Source organism: Gasterosteus aculeatus, chromosome 12 (genome assembly GCF_964276395.1).
Source record: "Gasterosteus aculeatus chromosome 12, fGasAcu3.hap1.1, whole genome shotgun sequence".
Taxonomy (NCBI): domain Eukaryota; kingdom Metazoa; phylum Chordata; class Actinopteri; order Perciformes; family Gasterosteidae; genus Gasterosteus; species Gasterosteus aculeatus.
In genome coordinates, this window is record NC_135700.1 from 16,976,701 (window position 1) to 17,002,739 (window position 26,039).

Below are 26,039 nucleotides of genomic sequence, written 5' to 3' on the forward strand. Positions count from 1 at the left end.
TCATTTCCGTTGAGAATTGCATGTTGGAAAAATAGTCCTTAGATTTAGGCAACAAACCGACTTCAGTTTAGGAACTGATGGCATGAAATACTAGCCAATCAACATAGAGCGGGGTAGAATTATTGGGTGGAATGAAATAACGTGCTTGCCTCTTTTTATTAATGGCACAACTGTTTACTCAAATAATGTATGTTGTTTAATCTGTGTGCTGTCTGATTCAACTATGTGCTACTAAGATAGCTACTAAAAAGCTGTTCAGAATCAGGGAGATCACAACAGTCTGCATGATAATGAGACAATCTGATTATTTTCTATTTTAATTTAAAGTGCATTTGGAGTTATGTGGGTTTCCATTACATACGAATGGAAATGTTGGATGATGGTTTCACATTTACACAAAAGTTATGATTCTCATCTGGTTAAAGAAAAGGTCTCCATCGGTTTCCCAATTGGACATAAGACAGCATTTGCATTCAAAAAAATAAAAAAAGCAAGTATTTTTTATAAAGATATGACCAACATGTCAAAGTCTTGGGGGGGGGGGGGGGGGGGGGGGGACAAGCACAGGACTGCTCTGGATCCATCCCAGTCTGCAGAGGTGGAGCCCAACATGTGCTCAAGGGATCTTTGAGTTCTTTGGTGTAAAGGAATAAAATATGTATTAAGTTGTGTCTCTCACCATTCAGTTTACCACCGAGGCAGTAATCAAGGAAGACAAAGCCAGTCAGCGTCCTTGCACACTGTGAGTCTGTACAGTAGCTTAATGCTAACGTCAGCATGATAACACGTGGATGTTGAATTCTCCATCGTAGCGTTAGCGCGCTAACAGCTGCTTATTATTACCCGACACAAAGTGCCCCTCTCAACCGGGTTTTCCTCTTGCAAGTTCTTCTTGTTGCCCATGCAAGTGACACAAGGTCATCTAAACTTCATGTGCATTTGAGACTATTGCTCAAAGGAGACACAAGGACTTGATCACATTGACAAAAGCTTATTGGGTCCTAAAACACTCCAAAGCTGGTGTTGGGTATTACTGAAAAAGTCTGTCATACACTTAACCCCAGTAAAAGCTCCATGGGAGGCCTTGACCTTGATATGCTCCCCGGTGCGTTTGCGTGCCAACACGAGGAGATATTTTCGAGGGCGGCGGCAGATTAAGGTCGATCTGATCAACAGTCCTGGAGCGTTTGTGAAATTCAACCTTCAGGACTTAAAACAGCTCCGAGTGATGTTTTTTTTCTGTTCCATTTCCAAGTTGTTAAATTATTTTCTCAAAGTGTAAAATGTCCCAAATAAACCCCGGCAAGCTCATTACCGAAAACGCAAATTACTTCATACCAAAGTGCTTCACCCAGATCTGCACAGCGACAGCGTTTTGTTCTTGTATTTTCAGTTCGGGGAAACCAAAGTGGGTGCAACTATTTTTTTGCCTCTAAAAAACAATTGAGATCTATACTTAACATTTTGTGTATCATATGTTTTTGAATAACTTAATCCCAGCTAAATATACAGGTATGTGTATATGTGTAACCAAATATCTCTGAAGAAATAGAAAAGCGGCAGAGCTAATTCCATCCATTTGCAGGGGAATTCATAGTGCGCTCTCCTCCCTGTTGTTGCAAACCTGATTTCTGTACAACTTGGATCATTTTAATCTTTTCAGAAGTAATCCTTGATTAAATTTCAGGGATTACAGAGGGCTTGGCAGATAAAGGAGAGAAACCTTGATTCGGCGTGTCTGTCTATCAGGGAACACATAATAAGAGAGAAAATGGAAAACAGGGACGGCGAGAATGACGTTCCACGAGCCATATATTCTCCCAGTTAGGAGTGGTTGGCCTTAGCTTTATCCTTTGCACAGTTATGTAAAGCCAGTCAGAGAGTGTCAACATTTCCAGAATAAAGTGTCAGAGTTCTGTCAGACTGGGCCATCAGGCTGCAGCCTCAAGCGCTCAGCGGCCGGCTGGCTCACTGTCATCAAATGTTTTTGGTGTTAACAGCCAAAATATCTGACAGGTTCTCACATTTCAAGCAAAGCGCTGGAGACTAATTATTTATTTCGTCTTGTCTCCTGGGGGGTGTTAAGAGTGGTTGTGTGTTATCACTGAGAATTTGCTTTGGGATAATTTTGATTGGATGTCCAGAGCAGAAATTGAGGCCAAGTTGTGCTTAAAGGAGAACTACATATGACTAAGTGTCCACAACTATAATTATTATTATTATTGTTTTGGGGATAAAAAAAAGAGATTGCATGAATGGTTGAGTATTGCTTGTGTCTTTGCCTTAGTACATAATCTCTTATAATTCTCTTTGTGGTGGATGCTCTCAGTTGTCATCAATTGTTTGACGACTGCAGAATAACCCCGAGAGAAGATGAAACTGGCAGCAGAGACAAAAGAGCAGCAACCCTGTGAAAATAAATCAGTCTGACAGACGTTAATGTAAGATATACATTTGACAAATACGCTAAGAGAAACACAAATGCTTAGCTTTATCTATCCTATTCAATGCTGGCAGCGTACTGTAGGCTTTATTGTTTACATATTAATTGTATTCATATTATATGATATAAGCCTTTGTGTTTATGACCAGGGTGATTTGGGTTTATTTTTTTAAAGGGGTATAAAACCCTCAGCGCGCCGCTACATTTTTTTACAACTCTTCTGTCATAAATATATGAAAAAAACATGAGACAACATGTGTCACGCTAGGATAAAGCCATTATGGGCATAAATGCTTCCAGTTCTTGGTAAAATAAATTGTAACACGACACAGCATGACGGGAAAACTGGACGTGTAATCGGGAATACTTGTGATATTGTGATATTGGTTGACTCGATGTGACTTGTGGGACCACGTGCGTCTCGGGCTCTTCGTATCCGCCCGGCGGGCGGCGTGTGCTTGTGGGAGGAGCCAAAGTTCACCAGCACGAGAGCGCCCCGCCCCTTCAGGTCCGTAGTAACGGAGGCTCGCTCAGTAATGCTGCGATGATGGACCTCACCTCGCCGACGCAATAATGCCGGGCTCTCCGTGCTCTTTTCGAAACGCGCCTTGTGGATTTTAAATGGGCTTACGTCCCTTTTTTTTTGGTCGAAGGTTTTTCCAATGACTGTGAAGACTTGAGCGTTTTTTTGGTATTATTCGCGCTGCAGCTCGTGGACGGTAAGGTCCTTTTTTCTTCCTGCCCGGTGTTCTTCGGTTTTCAGCTTGAGACACCTTCGAACGGAGAGATTTGAAACAAGAGTGCATTCATCACATGTATATCAAGTTACGTTCGGGAGGTATTCAGTCCGGCTTGAATAATAATTGCGGTTGCAATGTTTTCTAATATCAGAGCGTTTATGCGTAAATGAAGGTTTTCTGAGATGTTTTGCCTCATGATAGTGGCTATTAACCGACCATGTCAATGTAGACCTGTAGACTGCAGTGTGCTTCTCCCTACAGCTGTTTTCATGTCATTTCAATCAAGGACGAGCTTGATCAGGGTCCAATGTGCAAATTGCCTGCTTTCATTCCGAAATCTTTGCTACAACTAATTATATTGCAGGATTATCACTGATTTCGATCACGGTTGAGAAAGTCTGCATTAGTGTGGACACTCTGATCATCAGGATCAGGATCCAAACAGCCCCTTTTCAACCCAAAGACCCCCCCCCCCCCCCCCCCCAAGAAGCCCTTCTTCTGAATTTACTCTGCTTTATTTTCACCCCCACTTAAAGTCACATTGGCATCATTGGTGCTGTTAAGGACTGTGAGCGCCATGTGGAGCCTTTTGGAACTGACTGTGCAGCGTTACACTTAATGACAGCACGCCTGTTTCCTGTAATCCTCCTCCAAATAGGCCGCCTACTCTTATCTATGCTGGCATGTGTTGCGCCTCCAATATCTCTCTGCATTGCAATGAAACAAACACAGATCCACCACTGGATGAAGCATCTGCTTGTGCTCAGCGTTCAGATGATGCTGATGTGCTTTTTTCGGAGTCAGCCTGTAAATGACCTGTGAAACAGTCTCTCCCCTTCGGGCCTCTGCTGCTCTGCTGCTCCCTGTTACCAGACTTTGACTAGATATCAGTAACACTAAGAACACCGATCGCTCCCGCAGTCACTCCCCCCCCCCCCCCCTTTTTTTTTTGTAAACAAGCACTTTTATCTGGAAGTATTCGGAAAAAAAAGAATCTTGCCCGCTTCCGCCCCGTCCTCCCTCCGTTTCTCTGTAAAACGTTCTCATATGCAAACACAGGACCCCTTCCCACGCAATCACACACACACACATTCAAACACTCAACAAGCACACAGACTCAGCGCTCCACCCACTGTAGCAACTTCAGAGGAATGGTCAGCATGTGGCGAGGTTGTTGTGAAAGAGTTGGAAGGGGAGGGGAGTACACTCTGGTTGTATTTAACCCCCAGTATAGTGTCCACGGGGGCTGGATGTGCTCGCTCTGATCTGATGGGACCTTTTGATGCCTCCGTTTAGTGAAAATGTTCCTCTTTGAATGGCGGTGGAGCAGATCCAGCTGCCTCTACATCAGCTCGGATGAGTTTAAAAGGGTTTGCTGTCCATTTCCTGAAGCTAAAACATGCTGCAGGAAAGGCATTTCAGTTTGGGAGAGAGTTGTTGTTGAGTTGATGCAACTAAAACTGTGAAAAGTTGCCGGGGCATTGATTCCCTAAAACCTATCTGCAGAAGTGTCTCCGCTCTGTGCATGACATTTCGTCTCCTCTGCGGGGCCATTCGTATCCAGTGTGACCTGCAGGTAGAGCGCCCGCCCAAGCCTAGAGGGGTTTACTGTACATGTTGGGCACGAAGGAGGGCTCAGCGTGCAGTTGATGCCCCTCTGGGGGGGAAAAGGCGGATAAACCTGAAATGAATTCTGGCCTTACCTCACAAACAAATCTGCTTTCCATGGTTACGTGTGTTCCACCTGCACTTGACTCATCTGTTTGAGACTGCTGTCATGCCCGGTCATCACTGTTCACACAGGACAGCGGTCTTTAGCCGCAGGTCCACACACGCTCCACCGCAGGATTACTCAAGTCCTGACAGACGTCCCGTGTGTTTGTTTTAGGCTGTTTGAATGAATGCGTGTGAGTAGAAAGCACACTGTCGTCTCCGAAATGCGGTGTCTGTTCCGTTTACACTGGCGGCTTGGCATGGCACGTCGCTGGAGATATTTTGTATTTTTTATTTAGGCACCTTTTTGTTTTTTAAGGTTGTAATGATATACTTCCTCATAACGTTCAAGCACGTCTGAGATTGAGCAGAGAAGAAAAGTCTGCGAGGACCAGAATGGGAACTGAAATTAGTGCTGGAATATTTGTTTCAGAGAAGCGTGTTCACACACGCATGATGAAGTTAAATGTGACAAACCCGTGTTTAACCGTTGCCGGGCGCGGCCTGCGAGGCAGGTTTTTATTTTCCCTTAACCTTGTCTGTGTGACAAGTGTTGGAGTTTGTCAGGAGTGTCCTCTGCATCAGCCTGAATGGGGCCGTAACAAAGGTGGCGGTTTTAGGGTGGAAATATATTATGTAACCTGTTCTTCTTCAGAGAGAAATGAACGTCTTGCCTATTTTCCTTCCTCTTGTTTTGACAGAAATGAAGAGGAAGAGAAACTGTGACTTTTGTAATGGAAACCAGACTTTATGTTCCTGGAATGTTTTTCCTCGAGACTTTGACTTTACAGTTATTGTGTTTAAATGTTGCCCCGAAAATAAAGTGAAATCATATTATCACACAGCTGTTTTAATTTATTTTTAAACGTTCCTTCTCATAGGGACAGTTCATTCTAAACCACATCTTTCCTTTTAACCTGTAGGGCTATTTCTCAATCCCGATAGTGTTTAGTGTGAGTTGTTTTGGCGAGTTATCTGCTAGAAGTAACAACAAGGTCTGTGGATTGTCTTTCATAACGAGGTCATGATTTCCGATGAGGCTGTTTAGTTTTTAGTTGTTGCTTTGAGCACCAATGTCCCATATATTCAAAAGGAGGCAGACATGTTGATGGCCGATATTTACTAAAATATGCAACTCATATCCAAACAATCTAAACATAACAGGTGAGGGCAAAAATATGCACATTACCAAACTATGTGCTTCCATCCATCCGTCCACTTGTTGGCATCAGATATGTAGTCATTTCATGTAATGTAATATAAAACTACCAACATGTATGTATTCAAGCAGTCTATTTTCAAGAAGGGACTTTATTCCCTTTCTTCAGCGTGTTTGATTTGATGATCGTCATGGCGCAGGGAACCGCAAGGTTGGTGGTTCGAGTCCCGGATGTCTCAAGTCGAAGTGTCCCTGAGCAAGACACCTAACCCATAATTGCTCCCTGGGCAAAATGTAAAAGCCAGGGGTTAAAAATGTTATGTGAGTCGCTTCGGATAAAAGCGTCAGCTAAATGACCTGTAATGTAATGATGTAATCTGAATTTTAATAGGAAAATCAAAAATGTTTTTGAAGAAGATTTCCAAAATTAGGGTGCAGAATTAAATGAGTTGAAATGGTTTTATGGTTCACAGTTTATGTACAAGGATGTATTTGGCTATGGTAAGTGGTAGGTATTGCAGTTTTTTTCTGATCCATCAATAGGGGGACTTAAGAGCCCCTCTTCTATTATTTCTCTCTCTCTCTCTCTCTCTCTCTCAATATATATGATTAATTTATATATATATATATATATATATATATATATATATAAATTAATCATTCCATTCTAATGTAATCCATCTTTCTAATCATCTCCAAATATTTTTTTATACTGATTAAGGTTAATAAATTCTCCATGATACGTCCCTTATCGGTGTATCAGCCATTATCAGCGGGATTGTCGCCAGGAGGGACCACACTGTTGACTTAATACTTCCTTTATTGGTGAGCACTGCTCACCAAGGCCAAGACGAGAGTCCCTAGCGGTAAACAAACCAGAAGTGCTCCAGCTGTTTCTTTTGATGTCGACATATTTGCAGGGAGTAAACCGACCCAACGGCCGAGGCCGAGGTGGCAAACCAGAAAAACGGCACCGACAAACTGTCGTGTTTCCACTCGATGAGAACGAGAACCGCCGCCTGGTCAAAAATCCCAGCGTTAACATCCGTACCAGAGCGCGCCGCCTCAGAACCGCACTGTGCGGGTCTGACCGGCTGAACCGAGGGCCAGCGAGAAAATATTGTCATCTGTTACACTTTTTAAATCCCATAACCTTTGCCTGTCGGCTCGAGTGGAGAATCGAGTCCTCACGTCGGTTTAGCTGCAGGGATTAAACTTTCCCTCCACCACTCGATGCTCAAGCCATGAGATGAATAGCCCGCCATGGATCGCCAATTCCTCGCGTTTGATGGCGTAATTAGCAAATGAACAGTGATGCTAAAACAGCGTGGTCTGGACCTCACAAAGGCCGGTTGTCTGTGAACTGTAAATCTTCCACTCTCCTTTTGTCACGCCATTGAGCTTGTTCACAGACGTGTGCCCGACCTCATCAACTCGGCAGAGGAATGAGATGCTGTTCTCGGGTTGCTGCCGTTTTCCCCGCTTTTCTACACCACAACGAGACCAGTGCCTCTTCTCACTGCTGACGCCTTTAGACCGCCATTAAGTGGCGGTCTGTCGCAAGCCGTGGGGGGGGAATCGGAATTCTTCTGTCCGTCGTTTTGTTTTGATTGGTCAGCGCACTTTATTAGTCTAGAGGTGGATCATCAGGTTAAAAGTGTGGGGAGCTTTTCGTCCCAGATGCACACAATAACCAAAAAGAAAGGGGAAATCTGTTTTCTATTGAGTTTGTCGTCCAATAGCGATCCTGTTAGAGGGAAATCCCTATAATTGGCTTGAACATCTCCAGATTGCCATAGTTTCCGCAAGCCGGGTTACGATTGAGTGCGACGCTGGGAAATGATGTCGCTCGGCGCGCGGTATCCTGACTGACGTGCAAAGCTCATTATTGACGCTTTGCGAGTTCTTCAAGAACCAACCTCCCACTGTTTCCCCCGTCAGGCTTGAATAATTTGAAGCGAGGGCAACTCTGTATCATAGGGGCTAAGGTGACCCCAACTCTCCGTTAAGCACTTATCTCCTCTGCCGCTTCTGCTTCACTCGCTCTTTTGAAATGATAATTGCTTCTACCCGCGTGGCGACTCTGAGCAGCATGTGCTCTAATGTAAAAGGTGGTTTGAATATTCCTCAAAGCCTTTTCGAGCTTCGATCACTCTTAAAGTGGCGTTACATCACACTCTTTGTTCTTGATTCCAACAATGTGTGTGTGTGTGTGTGTAGCGAATTTTGCGTATAGTTATGACTTGTAACCGGAAGATGATGTAGAGGGATTCAGAGTCTGAGTTCATTACTGCGTTTTAACAAATGCCTGTGACACAGAGACGCCGGCGTGATGGGATCACGGGAGCGGCGCCGTAGTGTAGCTGTCCTGCACCTGTCTGCCGGCTCAGGATCATTCAAGGCTAATTAGGACCAATTCAATGTCTTTAAGGCTCGATGCAGAGAGGTGGAACAGAGAGTGGTTGTGATAATATGCATTCCAATAACCTTTCCAATTCCCAAAATGTTGTTTTAGGGAAAAATGTTTTCATTTTCATTTCAATTTAATTTGTATTTCCTGTTAGTGTAGTCCGAACATTGATGCACGTCATCCAGAAGCAGCTCAAGCAATTCCAAAACATCAGTTCCTACAACAGCACAACATGAGTGCTCTCTAGTTCTTCTAAGAGGAAACTCTTATCCGTGTATTGACTTTTACTGGATGGCGGTGTGAACCACAAGTGACTCTGTGAGTCATTTTGAGGCCGTGGGAAGGGAATGGCTTATGACCTCAATAGCCGTCAGCTTTGAAGGAAGTTTGATGCCTCTTGAGTAAGATCCTCGGTTGTAATTTAATTTTATTCCTGTAATTTTGTTGTTTTAAAGTCGTCATAACTTCAAAGCACCAGGGACACACGACAGCAGGACGCATTACAGCCAGTCATCATTAGAAAGATAATTCAATGAATAATTGATAATACATGCAGGAAACATCAGTATCCTGTAACTGTTGTCCTGGGGTCACACATTTGAATTAATAATTCAGTAAATGCTGTTGCTTTCAATTCACTGACACTTTTGTACTACTGTGAAATGAACGCAGGATTGCAGATAATGTTCTGTGAAGAAATTAAGCTCACTGTCTTAAAATTTCTGCATTTGTCGCCTCTAAACTACAAGGGGGTTGATAATTATGACTGAATAGAAGGTTAAGACGTATCTGGTTTATTTGCATCAACATATATATATATATATATATATATATATATATATATACACACAGTGAGTCTGAAGTCTTTCATGTGTGTTTTAGATATTTCTATTTCTTCCATGTCTTCATCTTTTGTAACACCCATAGTAAAGAATTGGGTTGCAGTCAACACCCTCAGCTGCTAGCCATCGTTAACATAAACGCATTTTCATGAAGGAAACAAAGAGGGACGTGTTGAATCAATGCCTCTTGATTTTGTATCAGATCAGTGTCTTTGTGCCATTTGTGGACGTGTTGAGGTCTTTTTTTCACAGGAAGTTTGCCTTTGGGCGTCAGGATAATGACTCCGTGCAGCTGTCCGATTGTCATAGATTCAGGGGTTGAAGCGTGCATAAAGGTTTTTTATTTTATCCAGTGTTAAAGTCTAGTCTGCAGGGTAAAAAATGAAATTGACCCAAGCCAAGCTGCTTTGGGTCAATTTGTTATAGTCTTACTGATTCCTTCACTCCCGTTGACATTTCAGGTAAAAAGCTCAATGTACATTTGATTTCCGGCTCTATATGAATTTGCCTTAAGAAGCAAAAACAAAACAATGTCCGGCTGGAATGGTGTTTTCATAAAAGCTGTGTAGTGTTCAGCTTGTTATGACAAAGTTGCTCATATTAAAAAACTACTCAAAGGCCTCTACGAGATAATATCCTGGAGATTTGTTTTCTGATAGATGAATTACCTGTGAGCTGATGTACATTCCAATAAAAGCAATAAGCCATTTTGGCACAAGACACTCAGAGCTTCTACTGTTACAGTTTTATAGAGTCTTGATTTATTTAGGAGTCTGCTTTCTTGGAGGAGTCTCTCAGCTACACCTTCCCCTTTACTCCCCCTTATCTCATTCCCAGGTGGGCCGCATGAGAGGACACGTGGAGCCCCCGCTTCACACAAATGACGTAGCGCTTTGTTTCTTTGGCTCTTTGAAAACAACAGTGCTACTTTACCTTCGACCCTTGACTGAGGAGTCTTTAAACGCTTAAGAATGTGAATGGTTACTTCACAAAGTACGATGACCTCTTTTTGTTCTAAAGGATCTATTTACTTAATACTTTTTCCAGTTGCACCAAATTCTCTACATGGGGAAAGTAACTTGATGAGTAGCACATGATGACTGACAGAATACATTTTTCTTTTCTCTTTTTTTTAAAGAGGGAAATTTTTATTTATATAGAAGATAATGGTTTTAGCTTGTTCCCAGTAATGAATTAGCAGACAACTCACAGTCTATGCAAAGCCAGTAATGGACTGTTTGGCAGCAAAGGTTTAGCCCCCGTCGCCCCATTGCTTGAATCTAAACCAATCACGCTCTGCTCCCTCCTGCTATAAGTGAGAGTTATAATGGCAGCCTCAGCGGGCAGTCTCTGCCCTGTCAGTCACCTATTGAGACCCTTTCTGCTCAACATAATGGCTACATGAATCTCTCTGAATAGTGACCGGCACCCATGTTGTTTTTAGGGTCGGACTTTGGGAGGATTTTCCTCCCAAACGTCACTGCAAGGCAAGGACAAGTAATGACCCTTCACTTAATCCTGATGTTTCCTCTTTTCTATATTTGTTTGAAACTGTTACTTTTAGTTGCATTCTTACAAAGTCACCCTTAAACCAGCAAAGAAGAATTTTTCCAGTTAAATACTTTTATAGTTCTCTCTTTTTCTTATGCATTTGGACACACTTGTGATACCGTTAATGGGTTGGACGTCGGCCTAATCTAACATCGTGTCCAGCTCCGTGATGGCGCTCTCATCACAGGGGTGCTGCCCAGCCGCTGATTATCTTCGTAAGTGCCTCGCTCTGTGCCAAAGACCCAGAAGGAGAGACCAGTCACTTTGCAGGCGTGAGTTATCGGGAACCGCTGGCCAAAGTCCAGTCGTTTAAACGCATGTAGCCAAATGGTTTCGCATTCGTGACCGGTGGACTTGCAACGACGTGGCCGTGTGTACCGTCCGATACGTACGCCGCATCCTTTTCTCTCTGTCGCGCTCTCTCTCAACAGACGCAGGTATTAATGAGAAGCCCCGAGGGAGCTTTGAAAGGTTAATGAAACTGTAGCCTTAAGCAATATGGCACCAGATTGACCCTTCGTGGACACGCGGGGCAGCAGACCTTCTCCCAGATGAGCAGATGGGTCCTGTGGCACCGAGCGTAGTGGGTTGTGGAATAAAACGGGATAAGTGCGACTGCGTTCTTTTACCCGCTCTTCAGGCCAATCCTCCACGGATCTGCCTGTCGGGTGTGGAACATCAATCTTGTCCTCTTCAGGTTGCTGGCCTCCGTAACGTCTTATGCTTCACACTTGACTCATCCTGTATTTTGGATTGCCCAGATACCTTCAGTTGTCTCAGTCAGCTACAGGGGCCTCTTCGTATTGACATAACTGAGTGAGACTGAGCACGCCAGCAACTTTACAAGTGCAATTTTACAATCTTTCTCTGCTAAGGGGATCCCAAGAGACGTTTTCAAATACAAGGGACACAATGTATACATTTGACTAGAGTAATGAAGATCTATTTAACTTTGTGTAAGGCTTGTAGTACTTTTCACTAAGCAGCTTTCGTTTGGTTTATACTAGTTACTTCACATCTGAGAAATGGTGTCTCTCATTTTATCTCTGAGTTGTTTTGATGAATAATAGTTGGACATGATTTTGAGTCTTCATCTCTCAATATGTTTGCCATTCATTCAGTTCTTTAACACGCCTACTTTACCAGTGACTATTTATAACCTGTGACTTTGCACGGCAAACACCAACTACCATTTTTGGCCTCTGAAGGTCAATGCAAGTGTAGCGATATTCATTCATGCATAACTGTACCTCAGAATTGACCAGCAAAGCCTCAGAACAGCTCCCCCCTTTTCATTAACATTTAAAAGCCCTCTGGAGTCGCACACGGATAAGCTCTGGGAACATGGTGACCTGGGGTGTGAGCACACGCTGGGCTGACATGCTTGTTGTTGCCGTCTCAGCAGACATGGGGGGGACCAGTCGATAAGGGGAGTCGGGGGGGTGGGGGGTGCTACCGGATTGTGGACCGTTGTTTTAGCCTCCACCCCCCACGGAAATGGCTGCTACAATACATGGCATAATGTCAACAAGCGGTCCAGTTAGCGTGCTGCTAATGGTGCCGCCGCGTAGGTGGGTTAGCCAACTGCTTTCTCTAGGCAGGTGGGGGGCAAGATGGGGTTGTAAATCTCGATTTGTCCTGCTTTCAGTTGTTGTAAGACCAGTTTGATCAGAAGTTTGAAATGCCCTTGTCTCCGCAGACAACATGGGAGCCACTAAATGAGCCGCCTCGGTCGTATGGATTTATTAGCTTCTATAAATATTTGAAGGAGTTCCCGTGGGAGTTGTAGCAGTGATGTAAGCTCTTTACCAGAGACGCCATGTGCTCTCCAGTGTTTACTTTTCTAAACGTCACCACCTAAGTGAGATGTCAGGGGCACTTAGACGTCCAGCACTGTGCAACAAGTAGCAGTGAGTTGGGCTCACATATTACAGGAACAGGCTGTGCTTTGTTAACTAGATGTCTCCACTCATAAGACATTGGTACAATCGTGTAACAATTTGCCCCCAATTCTCCGGTTGAATTTGGGTAATCAACTGACTCCTCGTCTAGCACCATTGGGTCGACTTAGAGACGTATCAACAAAATCAAAACCATGTGACGGTCCCATCGAGCCTCAACCATCAGTTTAGTGTTGCTAACAACTAGCTGGTGAAAGTGAAACGTTCAGCATCTGCTGACAAAAGAAATACTGAACGTTCATTTGACATTAAGACGACTCTCAGTGAATGTAGCTTGTTATTAGCTGGATTCACTCATATGCAACTGATTGCTAACGAGTTCACCATTCCAGCTGGAAGCTAACCAGCTTTGGTGTCTCCAGCTTACTTCTGCTGCCTCCGAGTAGTCGAAACATCCTTCATTCATTTAGATACTGCAAACAAATTTACAGGTTATTTAATCCCAGAAGTCTATGGTCATTTTTCACATTTATTTTAATCACATGCCTTGCGTTTGCTTAGTACAGAGGGAGTAGTTCATATTTCATGGAAGGAAGACAACCCCCTACTAAATAAAAGATCTACACAAAGCTTATCTGAACACTGCTGAGGCCGATAAAAGTCAGAGGGCAGATGTGTTCATTGCTCATCCTTTGAGACAAATTACAGGCTCGGCCTCGGAGTCGCTGTTCTTTTCATTTATTTCCCAACATAGCCACAGATAGCAGCCATATATAGCAAAGCAGCCATGTTATCTTCTCGCAAATTTCTAACCGATTATTGATGACAGCATAATTTAAATACTGGGATTAAAAAGAGTCCTCTATGTGTTTTTTTTATCTCGGAGAAAACTGTTGTGAGCTTCAGAGCAATTTGGACATTTACTTAGACTTTAAAGTTTGTAAAACCTTTAAGCTGCCACATGATGTGTGCGCTCATGTCGGCTGGCTGGCGCTCTGTTTAGTGGAGTTCTTCTTTGGCAGCGTGGTGAAAGAGCAGTAGGATTTTATATACTTGTTTTTGCCGTGAAGGCTTTAGGCGAAGCCAACAGTGTGTTAAATATGTTGAAGTCTCTGGACAGAGGGATGCAGGGGGAGATTCCTGGGGGATGAACACAGTAACTGTAAAATTCAATCAATTTGTTTTTTGCATCATTTCGCCCGAATGAACCACATCAAAATGCATCAGTCCTTTCTCTTTTCTAGCTGTGGGTTACAGCGTCACAAGTTGGATTGGGATCTGTTCTCCTAGCTTGTGTTGCATCTTTGTTCTTTTTCTTTACGTTCTTGGATCGACCTTAAAGGAAAAACTTCTCTCTCTCTTCTCTCCACAGAATTAACATGACTTTTAATGAACGGCCACCGGTTGGAGCTGGGTGCCGATCTATCGAAAGAGCACTATGAGGAGATGACAACAAGCGGCCTCTAATCCAGAAAGGATTCCTCTCCTCTGTGTGAAGAGCCTGCTAACCGTGTGCAAGGACCGTTGGGAGTACAAGAATCAAGTCAAGGAGACGTTCGCCTCCCCGCCTCCCTCCTCTCAGCTTACAAGAAGATGGGAGTGAGAAAATAAAGCTCCGCAGAGTAAAGAGAGGCTTAATGAATTCCAAGGAATTTGAAAACAAACAGTGTGCATTTGTGTGTGTGTCTGTGTGAGCGGATCAGGCAACCATCATGTGCACGTTGGCTGCGTCTGTCCACTGTCTTCTGGCTGCTGCGCTGATATTGGCCATCTGCCTCCAATCATTGACCGCCACTGAGGATGATGTCACACCACGCATCAGTTTCTCTTACAGTAAGTCAAAATACTTACCATGCATATTTTTGGGGTATTACCAAAGAGAAATGAGACTCAGGAGTTTTGTTGTAACGATGACATGGTCAAATGTAAGGTAGCCAACTTGAAGAGGCCTGAACTACAACAGTCCGATGAATACGTGCAGTTATGTTTTTTTGATAATAGCAATCACTTGTGTGGCATCGCAAAGTGTTTAAAGCAAAACAAAAGAATGCAACAATTTTGGGACTGTGAAATACAGTCTGCCCTCGTCGTTCATTCCTTCAAAAACATTGACCATTTCCCCCGTTTGTTGCTGTTACTATTGTACAGCTGAATTAAACAGTTTATCTCAGAAATATGGACCTATTTTCTCTCCTGGCAAATCCAGGGATTGGATGGAACCTTTTTTTGCACCTGACCTCATCATTGTATGTATTCGCTGTATACTGCAGCACTCCTCTTATTATAATGAGACTGGGTTAAGCTTTTATAATGCAAAAAGTATAATGAGCCAATCTGTTTTTCACTATTGGCTCAGCCAAAAGCTTTTTGCTAATTGATTGATGCATTCTGGCAGCGTAGGACAAACGAGGGGTGAGAGAAATAAAGATGCTGCTTACAAAACTCAATGTTATCAGGGAATACTGCTAAACACCTATTTCTGTAACCTCTTGTGATGTAGCTGCTCTCTAAAAAGAGAATCCACAAGTTGATTCTTAATTGTTTTTCTCGCTCCTGCAGTGTATTTTTCATATTTTTTGTTTGGCAACAGTGCTCACACTGACAAATTCCAGCAGCAACCAAAGAACAGGCTTTATGTGGATGTAGTGGTGCGTCGGCTCCTGTAAAGACTCCCTGTCTCATATTCGCTACATCAATTTAATGCCAACTCGATCGTCGTTCGGTAATTCACATGCAGCATCTCAAAATTGGCACCGCTCCTACCCGGAAACAACTTGGGCCATTTCACTTTTTTCCTGAAATTGATTAATTTTGCCCACGGCTGGTTCCCAGCAAAGTGTGTGTCGCCGACACTGATTGTGTCTTATTCATTAAGAGTAAAGCTATGCAGAAAAAAAAACAACTTCTGCAGCATCACTGACATGCTAAACGTTTTGTATTTAAACCTCCATTCAACCTGCGCAATTGATGCAAAACATGTAAAGCAGGTCACCGTTCTAATCCTCCGTTCTGGTTTGTATAGTCTGCAAGACGGGGCAGACCGGGACTGTTTTCTCTCAAGAGGACCCTTGCCTTGACATGGCCTTTTTCCTGTTTCTTTTTGTCTTCCTCCCTCTCCTCTCGCTCCTTCCTTCTCCCTTAATGAGCAGGCTAATCTCTCATGTAAAGTGGGTGGAGGTTTTTGTGGTCGCTGCGGTGGGAGAGCCCTGTCTGTTTTTCATTACTTCTCTTGTGAGACGGCACAAAGGATCACGGGACTTGAAGCTTCAAGCATCAGTTATGCAAGCGGGTATGAGTGTTAGTTACCAGGAAGATCTGCTGCATGATGGCACTGTCTTTCTCCAGATGTGCGCCTACCAGATGAATCATTTTTCTTTTTATTTCTTTCACTTGGAACATGATGGAGAAATTGAAGTACTGCAGTTAATAAGGACAGTTCTCTTCTTCTTTTGTGATTTAGCAGTGTATTTATCTTATGGACTCAAGTGCATCCAGAGAATCTGTCTGTCACTACGGTACATACACGGTTAGTAGGAAATGTATAACAAACGAAGGGGGAAGATTTTCCATTTGAATGTGCCCATTCCTGTTCATGCTTGATTAATGCCCTGCGAATATTGTGCGCTTTCTCTCATGCATGCTGAAACCTCGGCAGTGCATGGACCGCCGTGTGGAACCAGGGGAGGGGCGGGCAAGACGGGGCTCGAGCACATGGTCGTGACATGCTCCGCTGCCCGCTTAAAACCCCGGCCAGGACACGCCACCCGATCCTGAAAGAAAAGCGGTCTGAGGCTTCCAGCAGAGGTGGCACTGACAAGTGCCTGCGCACAACGCCGTAAGGCCGGGCAACAACGCAGCGCAATTACAGCACATCGGCTCGGTTTGCTTCAGACACTTTAATGGCTTCGTCACTTGCACGCTCCGGGAAATGTACAGAAAAGTTCTGTCTTTGCAGATTTCAACCAGGAACATTTGATTTGAGGACAATGGCAAGCAGCGAGGAATAACGGCGCAGGTTTTAATTAAGATGGACAGAGAGGAATGCAAGGTTAAGAGAGTCATTAGGATTTGTTTGGGGGGGGGGGGGGGGGGTCACTGGGTTGCAGTGTGGGTTTTTCCAGCACTAAAATTATGTTTCCCTCATCAAGATTAACATCTTGCAGCAGAGATTTGCTCGTTTTAACAGTAATGGTGACACAAAGAACCCCACCTTCTTTTTCTCTTTCTTTATATTTTGAATTTAGCTTATTTACTGCACGATGAAGCGTCAATAAGGTGAAGTAATAACATTTTATTATTTGATACATAAACAGGTTTTCTGTCACAGTGTTCACATTGCTTTAAACGATACATTTATTTGTTTCTATAAAACAAGTCACGCAATCTCGAAAAAGCCAAATGTAAATGCATTCAACAAGTACAAAAATTTAAAACAAATTAAAACATCAGGTCGTCAGGTCAAAAATCCCGGTTATTTGTAAAAACATAACATAATAAATGAATACACAGTGAAGAATGTAATAAAAACAACAATGCACTACATTTGATTTGAGGCAGAACTCGTGTGGTTAAAAGCAGTTGTCTCATGTGTCTTTCATTAAGAGTCAGAACTTTCCTGATTCAGCTCCAGTACATAATGTGTTCCGCGTGCGTCTTATTCCTGCTAGTGGGTGTATGTAGATGGAGAGAGTGAGGTGTGTGTCCCAGAGGCCCGACTCTGTCACTTACACTGAGCTGAAGGACTCGGTTACAAGGTGCAACTGTACAGGAAAAACCCATCCGTCAGATTTCGGAGCGCAGGTGTAGCACTCGGATTCATTGCCCTTCGATGACTGACACCTGTTGACGGAAATATTTGTTATTCCTTCTTTTTCTTTTATTCCAGCTTTATCAACAGCATAACCGCTGTGAGCCATAATGTGGAGGCTGCTGATAGCAGCATGACTACATTAAGTAGATGTGTGTAAAAGAAGAACCATTAGCGAGGATCCTAAAACCAAAGCGCTTGACTGCTTTTCGTCCTTAATACTTTACATTGTGGTGGATGAGTAGCAGACTCTGCACGCTTGCTCTTCTCATCAAGGACCTCTCCAGAGATACGCACACAAAGACACACACACACACACACACACATGTAGGGTAGAGAGTTGTGTCTGCATGCTGTGGTCACACTTGAAGGCCTTTAACACATGTCGGTTCAAAGTGAGTGTACTCAGTAAACTGGTGCCCCCAAAATTGAGTAGCGTGTGCCAGCTAGAAAAGGGCAGAAGAGATTATCGACGTGCACTTTGATGGGATTCAGGCTGTAGCAGAAACCATCTGTAAGCATCTGCAAGCCAGCTGGATTTGGCCATTTATTTTCTTCCTCAAGTCCACTTGGCTGAGCCTTAGAAACGATGACATTCATCAAGGCAATCGTTTTTGGTGGGTCTGTGTTTTGATTTTTCTTTCTGTGGCTAAGAACATTTGAGGTAAGGGAAGGTGGTTTAAGATGTGGAAAGTCAGATACCCCTAAAATTTTTAAGATTTATTTTCAACAAGACATAAGGCCCCTGAATTACAGATGCATTTCTGATGGACGATCATGTCGCTGCTGCTGACACATGACAGCTTCACAACAAGAAAGTTATTTTGTGTAGAGACGTTGAGAGGCATCAACAGTAACTTACAACAGCCGGGATAGAGCAGTGTTGCAAACAGGAATACTGAAATTCACTCTGTCATCATTGATCTCTACTTTGCCTGAATGCAATTTAAGGTTTTCAATGTTCTAAAAAAAAGGGTCAACAGCTGAAGGGATGCTTAGGAAAACCAGAAGCAGGACCGACCGGAGCTGCGTGTCACAAAATAATCTGTATTCTAAAGGGACTTTTTGTATAAGCTGAACGAGGAATAACGAGTGCAAATTAAAGGTCAGGCAACACACGAGTGCGTCTGAGCCGGAGCGTTTGCTAACGTTGGCGCTAACCTCCCACACTCACTATCAGCAGATTGCAGGTGTCTGGCAAACACGGCGGGGGAAGGGTTGCTTGTTGAGTCCTGGCATTCATTCATTCATCGTCAAAAAGCTTTACACGCGCTGCACTGCTGCTTGATGTAAATTTCAAAATCAACGTCCCAGCTCCACTACTTTAGCAAATTACAGAATGAAAAGGTCCACTTTCTAATGTATTTTTGTACTTGGAAGGCTGAAGTTGTCTGATTGTATTTTCTGAAAAAAATCTGAGTTTGTGCCTCGGATTCCGGTGACATACTACCGTCTTCATAGAGCGGGTGGGGCGAGGACGGGGGGGGAGGAAGAGCGGTCGAAGAGGTGTCTCACACGTGACACGTGACAAGAACAGGCTTGTCTCTTTTTGAATTGTATGTGTGAGTAAATCATACCAACTATCTCCTCGTCTCCCTCCCTCTGTGCTGCAGCCTGCGTTTGAATAACCCACTCAGGTACCACGTAGAGAGTCTCGCCTAGCTAATATGCAGGATTTTGTAGGCTTTTCACCCGTGATGGACCACTGTGCTCCATCGCTCCACTGCTTTGTGTTTGCTGGGTGCGCGCCAATCTAGAGTGCATCAGGATGATGCCAGAGAGCCAATAATTACAGAGCACAGCATCGCGTCTGTGTCGCCTCCTTGCTGTCTGCTTTTAAAGGTATGCGTAGCTTCATGCACTCGTTGCTCTTTTTTCCTACAGAGGCGAAAGGAATCCGGGGTACACATGACTGTTCACATATAGCAAATATTCAGTAGTTTTTGTTGTCGTTTCTCTTATTCAGAGTCTGCTCATTTAACCATGTGGCAGCATTTTTCTTTTTTTTTTTTGCTGCATAATCCCCACACACAGCAAACACTGCACTTACACATTGTCAGCCTGTACTTATTATCTGCAAGTTGCAGCTGTCTCTCAGTATGATGTGAACACCCTTGCACACATAAAGAGCGTGTGCAGTGCACACAAAATTGCAGCAAAGCCACACCATCATTCCCAGTGATCACAAACTACACAACACATCTGTGAAACCTTGCTGCCCGACCTCAAAGAAGCTCTCCGACTGATTCAGTGCCGTCAGCTTTATTTACAGCCTCGTAGTGTGATTTTTTTTGTTTTCTTTTTCTGTACTAGCTTCTGTAGAGTTGTTACGAGCTGTGCATTAATTTGGTTTTTAAAATACATCACAATCCACTCACGTAACCACAGTGATTTCTTTGTCGACAGTTCAACAAAGCCACGGTAAAATGTTCACGTCACAGAGGAAAGGGAACGCGTGAAGTTCGCTCCGTGTCCTCCGACTGTGCAGACAGACAGAGTTCCTCTGGCCTCTTGGCTGGCGTACTGCAGCAGCTCCTCGCCAGTGATCACAGACGCTGAAATAACCGTCACTCTGCCCAAACGTTACGGGGTTCAGCGCCGCGATGACCTTGAAGCGACTCCTGTCGTCTTCTGTCGGGAGCTCCTGCGCCGCTTAGCGAGTCCATTGTTGAATCCTGTCAAAACAGAGAGCCTTGAAGCTGTGCGCTCTTGTGTAGCATCAGCTTGCAGAGGGCAGAGATGGGTAGCGGGGGGGTGGTGCATGTAAGATAGGCGTTCAGTGTGAGATTAATATCAGCTTTGCTTCACTCACTTCTCCTTTTTTTTTTTTTCTTGTTCTCCTGGCAAGCCCCCCTTGTGTCCCCGTTGCCCTCTAGTCTTGTGACTCACACCGCGTCAGCTAATCCGGGCGTATGTTTACAGTCTTTTAGGAGTTTCTTGCCAGTCGTACAAGCAGCCAATCAATCGGCCCACCTTTTAGGGTGCCATTACCCTCTTCAAAAAATAGTTTGAACCGCCTTTGAATCTTGTTTTCCCTGAAATATGATGCCTGCCAAAGGTGCTGGCATGTGTTTTGTCTCTCAGTGACACGGTGTCTGCAAGCTGGCACCGTCTGATGATATCTCAGTTACCTCAATGGGGACTCAGCTGTGATGTGAATAAACGGATTCCCACCACAGTTATCTTAATTTGATGTCACTATGCTATTTTGGAGGTCTCAACAATGAGAGAGTTATCCGGAATCCTAAAAAAAGCTTTGGTTTATGTCTGGAATTTATAGTTTTTTTATGATTCATAAAGATTTGTGCCTGAAGGGCACTCACTTTTATATCTACACACATTACAGAACCTTATTTTTCTCAAAGTATGAGAATAGAAATACTAAAAATAAAATGTAAATGGGACGCCTGGCTCTGTCCAAATGTAACACAATGTCAGTACCAACAAATCCAATGCTCCCAAATGAAGATATTGTATTTCAAATGTAAAAAAAACTATTTTATACTGTTTATGTGCTTGTCTGTTATTTTTGTCTCCCGGCAGGAAAAATTGGCTGTTTTATCGCCAGCAAAGCAGCTCACATCAACGCTAAAATCCGTACGGAATGCAGCATCCTGCACATACGGAAGAAGGCGTGATGCGACTTTCCCTTCATGTAGCTGTTCGTCTCGTGTGATGAGATTTAGTCTGATCCCCTCACAAATATTTCTGTGATCACTGCTGTGATTTCTCCCTGCACCATGATTTGTTTCCGTCCATCTTTACCACTTAAAAAAAAAAAAAAAAAGTCATACATTTACAAATACAATCCTGAGATTGAATTTGGACCAGTGGATTGCTGAGGAGTTATTACGTGTCAGGGAGAAGAGTCATTCGCTTCTTAACTGTCCGTATTTCAAGCAGACCTTGATCTGCTCTCAAACCACGCTCCATTTTTTGACTTGTGCCGCCGCGCTCCGGTTGGAACCGTTGGCTAAATTTCTTTTGCAGCTTGTAGGCATTAATAACCGCGGAGAAACGAGGCAACTACACGCAGTTTGACTTCAAAGAACCTCTTGCTGCTAACTAACACCGCATGTTAACGCTGGCGATAGAGCAGATATATTGATGTGAAGTGATGAGCGTTGGCAGAGGTTCAGGCCCCCGGTTTGGTGACAGCCGACTGATTAAACGGGCGGTGTAATGAATGGACCCGGTGCCCGGCTGCGAGATGGCCAGCAGATGCCCGGCATTCTGCTGCAAGTGTGTCAGAACACACAACGGCTCTGCTGCCTCGGAAAGTATAAAAAAAAAAACCAAACAACCGCCGTAGATGTAAACCGCAGAGACAAAACCTTGACACAACTGACGTTTGTTACTGGCTTGACCTTCTGCTCTAATCATAAATCCTTCCCAGTGGTGCTTTGAAAATAACATTTTCTTCCCTTTTGTCTTCGTGCTTCTTTATAGGTCAACATCTCAATCTTATCTTCCCGGTTACCACAACTCCCACTCAGCGTCCCGACCCCCCCCCCACCCCCCCAACAACACACACATACACTAAGTATCCCCGGTCCACTCAGAGCGAAAGGTTCTTGAATTTGCTCTCTTTTGCTCGTTATTCCATCCTCTGTCTAGCAGGATGTCACTGTGATTTATGTCAGACGGTTTTAATATGCAGAGCGCAGGTGGTTTTTGGTTCAAGTGAACGGCCGAAACTCAGTGGAGCAACGATGTGTTCCCCTGTCTGGAGGAGAGATGGGACCGAGTATACGACTCTATGCGGCATTTAGGACATTTTCTTTAATTCCCTTTCAATCAAAAGATAGTTTCTGCTTCTCCACATTGGACATTTATTTTTTTCCCTGTCTTAAATGACCAAAGAAAGTCTTTAAGTATTTATTTTCTATCCCATCGCTGAGGTTTAAAGCCAGGCCCCTCCCCTTCATTGACTCCAGATGTCACAACGTTTTAAACAAAAAGGGCGCTGTTGATCTGGAAAGGGCCTGCGATTAGATTTTGGACAAGATTACGGCCGTGCAGCTGGTTTTCTCTCCCGTAAGAGGGAAGCAACCGCCTGCCAACGAGCCCTGAGTGAGCATGTTGGAAAGTTTAAGTCGTGGGTTGTAAACATTTATCGCTGTTTACTGTTTGCATTATGCAACTCTTGTCTTATTTTTCTTTCTGTCTTTTGGAAGCATCTTGCTGGTTATACGCCAGGGAAATACTGTAAAGGGTTAAGCTGCATCAAATCATGCCGATGACGACTCCTGATACGAAGCAAATGGAGGCCGTGACCCTGGCTGTTTTGGCTTGGGGAGCACATGTTGTTTTTTTGTTTTTTTTTATTCTAAATGTTTGGAATGGGAGGCCATAGATAAACAACATGGTCAAAAGCTGCAAAGGGTAAGAAGCATGTAAGCAATGGAAGCACAGATATTTCATTGCGTATGTCGCACGTCTTTGGAGGCCTGAAGAAGAATGTCAGCCGCGATGATGTACGTTATATCAAGTGACGACGTTCCACGCGGACTCACGTTCTACAGAATCAACGAAAAGAGAAAATCCGCCGCTGATGCCCAGTTGGTGATCCTCACTTGTTGGGTGCCAAGAGAAGTTTAAAGGGATCAACGTGTTCTTTGAGAATCAACGTGTTTCATTGTGAATCTCTACGTCATTGCTGAAACTACTCGAGGCTGCAGGGAAAGGGAACGACGTGGGAAAGAGAAGTAACTCCGTTGACCCGCGGCCCGCCTTCTAAAGAGATCCACTTAAAGAGGCTTTGGCAGAATGAAGGAGTTTCAGGTTGGCGATGAGTTGAAGAAGCTTTTTTCTTCTTTTTTTTTTGCCAGTGAGAGAAAGAGAGAGGCAGCCAGCAGAGGAAAGTGTGGACGTGGCTCACTGGTATTCTGCTGCAGCTACAGTAGCTGCTGGCTGTGCGAGAGGGGTAAACAGAGAGGACGGGAGGGAGGGAGAGAAACGACAACACAACGAGCTCGGGGAGAGCTTCCCCCCTGTTTGTGTCGTAAATCGATCGCCGCCATGTGTTGTGCCGCGCGCCGTGTTTGTAACGCGACGTCTGCCCCCTCGTACCTCCCCGCCGGCTGGATCTGTGGCTCCATGTGTGGCCTCGACGCAGACTCACAAGCTCGCTTTGAGTGCTGGAGTAAAACACGGGTTCAGATGTTGTTACCTTTCCCATCGTGTGTTTGCGTTGGGCCAACGCATTGGAGTGGGGGGGTTATTTTGTGTTTACGTGGGCCTCAGTTTTTTGGGTTTAATGATGCGTGTCTATTAACTCAAAGCCAACCTCTGAACTGAATTTTTGGGATATAGAACTCGACTTTAGCCTCAGAATCTGGCTTCTTAGTTCTACATTAAGATATTTATTTTCATCATTTGCATGTTTTCAGCTGGACATTCTCCCTGAGGGTTCATGTCAGTTTTTCCTGTGCCGATGTGAGGGTTTCTGGACAGGGGATGTCGCATGTGTGCAGACTGTAAAGCCCTCTGAGGCAAATTTGTAATTTGCGGTTTTGGGCTATAAAAAATGAATTGAATTGAATAATAATGATTCACATTTGATGCATAAAGCCAATTGCTTGAAAATTAAGACTTTATAGCTGATTAACGAGTCAGAACCGTAGACTTGCATAAGATACAGTTGATGGCAGTTGGTTCTCAAATCTCTGCATAAGACTTGACGCTATGTTGTACATTCTTCAGATGGTTTTAGTGCCGTCAACTAATAATTATAAAGTAGTATCACAAAACCAATCCAGTTGACAGGTATTTCATATCAAATAAAATAAATAAAATGATGACATTTTGAAAAGGTCACTCCCAAACATGCATTTTAAATCCTGGCACTCTGATAAGGAAATATTTGATTGTTTTTCTCCCCACAGAACACAAAATCAACTTTAATATGGCGAGCGGTTTCATTTGGGGCCCATTACTTTGCGCTCTTGTTCTTGTTCAGCATCAGGACCCGTTCTGTCCCCGTCCGTTCCTCTCCGCTCCGTCCTGCTCTCTGAACGATAAACCTTTGTTTCCTCCTGCCGTCTTCCAGATGCAAAGGAGAGATCGGCCAAGAGGTTTTCCGTGGATGGCGTCTTCAATTACACCTCCTTGCTGCTCAGCCAGGAGGACGACATGCTGTACGTCGGAGCCAGGGAGGCGCTGTTTGCCCTCAGCCTCTCGGACATCAGCAGGGCCAAGCTCCAGAAGAACGTTAGTAGTGGTTTATTAGAGGGACTATTGTCTCACAATCCAAAATATTCACTATTGAATACATTTTCTGCGACGTCAGAGGTCACTTTGTTGATCTCCAGACCACAGCCCTGTGCTTTCTGTACGTTTTGATGGGAGAGAAACCGCCCTCGGCAGAATCGGCACGGTTCCCTGAATCCGGCCCGACTTACTCTGTGTTTCTCTTTTTTCCTCCTCAGCTGACGTGGGGCACTCCTGCTGGAAAAAGAGAGGAGTGCAGCTTCAAAGGGAAGAACCTGCAGGTGAGGGGCACCTTTCCTCCTCCTTCAGCAAAAAGGCCTCCGGAAGATACTCGCGTGATGAGAATCTCGAGAGCGTGGGTTCTGCTTTCGCAGGGTGTTTGTTCTTCCCTTGCAGCCGTCTCTAAAATCGCTTCACCCGCGTCGTGAGAAGATGAAGCGAGCGCCGAGTGCCGCGTTGACAAACCTTTCCTGCAGTTACAAATACATTTGTCATGTGTTCAAACTCGCCAGGGAGTTGTTCTTTTCTGTGCGCTGCGTCTCGCTCTGTGTCTGTCTGTAACCTTGTTGTCATGCCAGCTGTTGTATCCCTGGGCGACAAACCTCTGTAATCTCTATACTGCAGTGTACAACTATTGCAGAAACCCCACCAAGCAACTGCTGTGTGATGCCGGGAGGTTTTCCCATCTGCGTTTGAGGACAATTTGTGTTTTTTCTTCTTTTTGCGACGGGTGATTTACTCCTGATTATGCGCTCCAGTATTCCAGGCACATGTTTTGAGGAGTCGGCCAGAAAAATACATTCAGTTCTCAGAATTTCTTGTGCACTTTATGGACCACGCGCTCTCTCTATTTGTTCCCCATCCAGACTGATTGCTTCAATTACATCAAAATCCTCCTCCGGCTGAACAGCACTCATCTCTACGTGTGCGGCACCTACGCCTTCAGTCCTATTTGCGCCTACATAGTAAGTAATTAACTCCTAATCTACCCATTGTTCACTTCCAACAGTTGATTTTGTTTTTTACTCCCCTCGTTCTTGATTTCTATTTCTCCCCAGTCATTAGAGCCGCTTTGGACTTTGGATTTTCCTTTGTGTGAGTTCTTGAGGGAATCGAGCCCTTTTATCCACCGTGTCAGTATTGGATCTGCAGTTATCCGAGCGTAACCAAATGCTGCTGAGGCGCTTTAGCCAGACGAGTCAACGGGGGTGGGGGGTTTACGGCATAAGGGAAGCAGGAGATCTGTTTATCTAGTGGTGGA

The 26,039-nt window shown here is 44.2% G+C and overlaps 1 protein-coding gene across 2 annotated transcripts in view; it reads left to right on the forward strand.

Annotated features, from left to right (window-relative positions):
• The window catches only part of sema4bb (sema domain, immunoglobulin domain (Ig), transmembrane domain (TM) and short cytoplasmic domain, (semaphorin) 4Bb), a 43,730-nt gene that overhangs the window by 3,879 nt on the left and 13,812 nt on the right, over positions 1 to 26,039 (forward strand). The window contains exons 1-5 of one of the 2 annotated variants that reach the window (XM_040203226.2): positions 2,912 to 3,162; positions 14,132 to 14,592; positions 24,618 to 24,778; positions 24,997 to 25,059; positions 25,645 to 25,743. In XM_040203226.2, the coding sequence (XP_040059160.1) occupies positions 14,472 to 14,592; positions 24,618 to 24,778; positions 24,997 to 25,059; positions 25,645 to 25,743 (444 nt within the window). In that variant the 5' untranslated portion in view covers positions 2,912 to 3,162; positions 14,132 to 14,471. Of the gene's footprint in view, positions 1 to 2,911; positions 3,163 to 14,131; positions 14,593 to 24,617; positions 24,779 to 24,996; positions 25,060 to 25,644; positions 25,744 to 26,039 lie in introns of those variants that run through there. The other variant, XM_040203234.2, reaches the window with a different exon arrangement.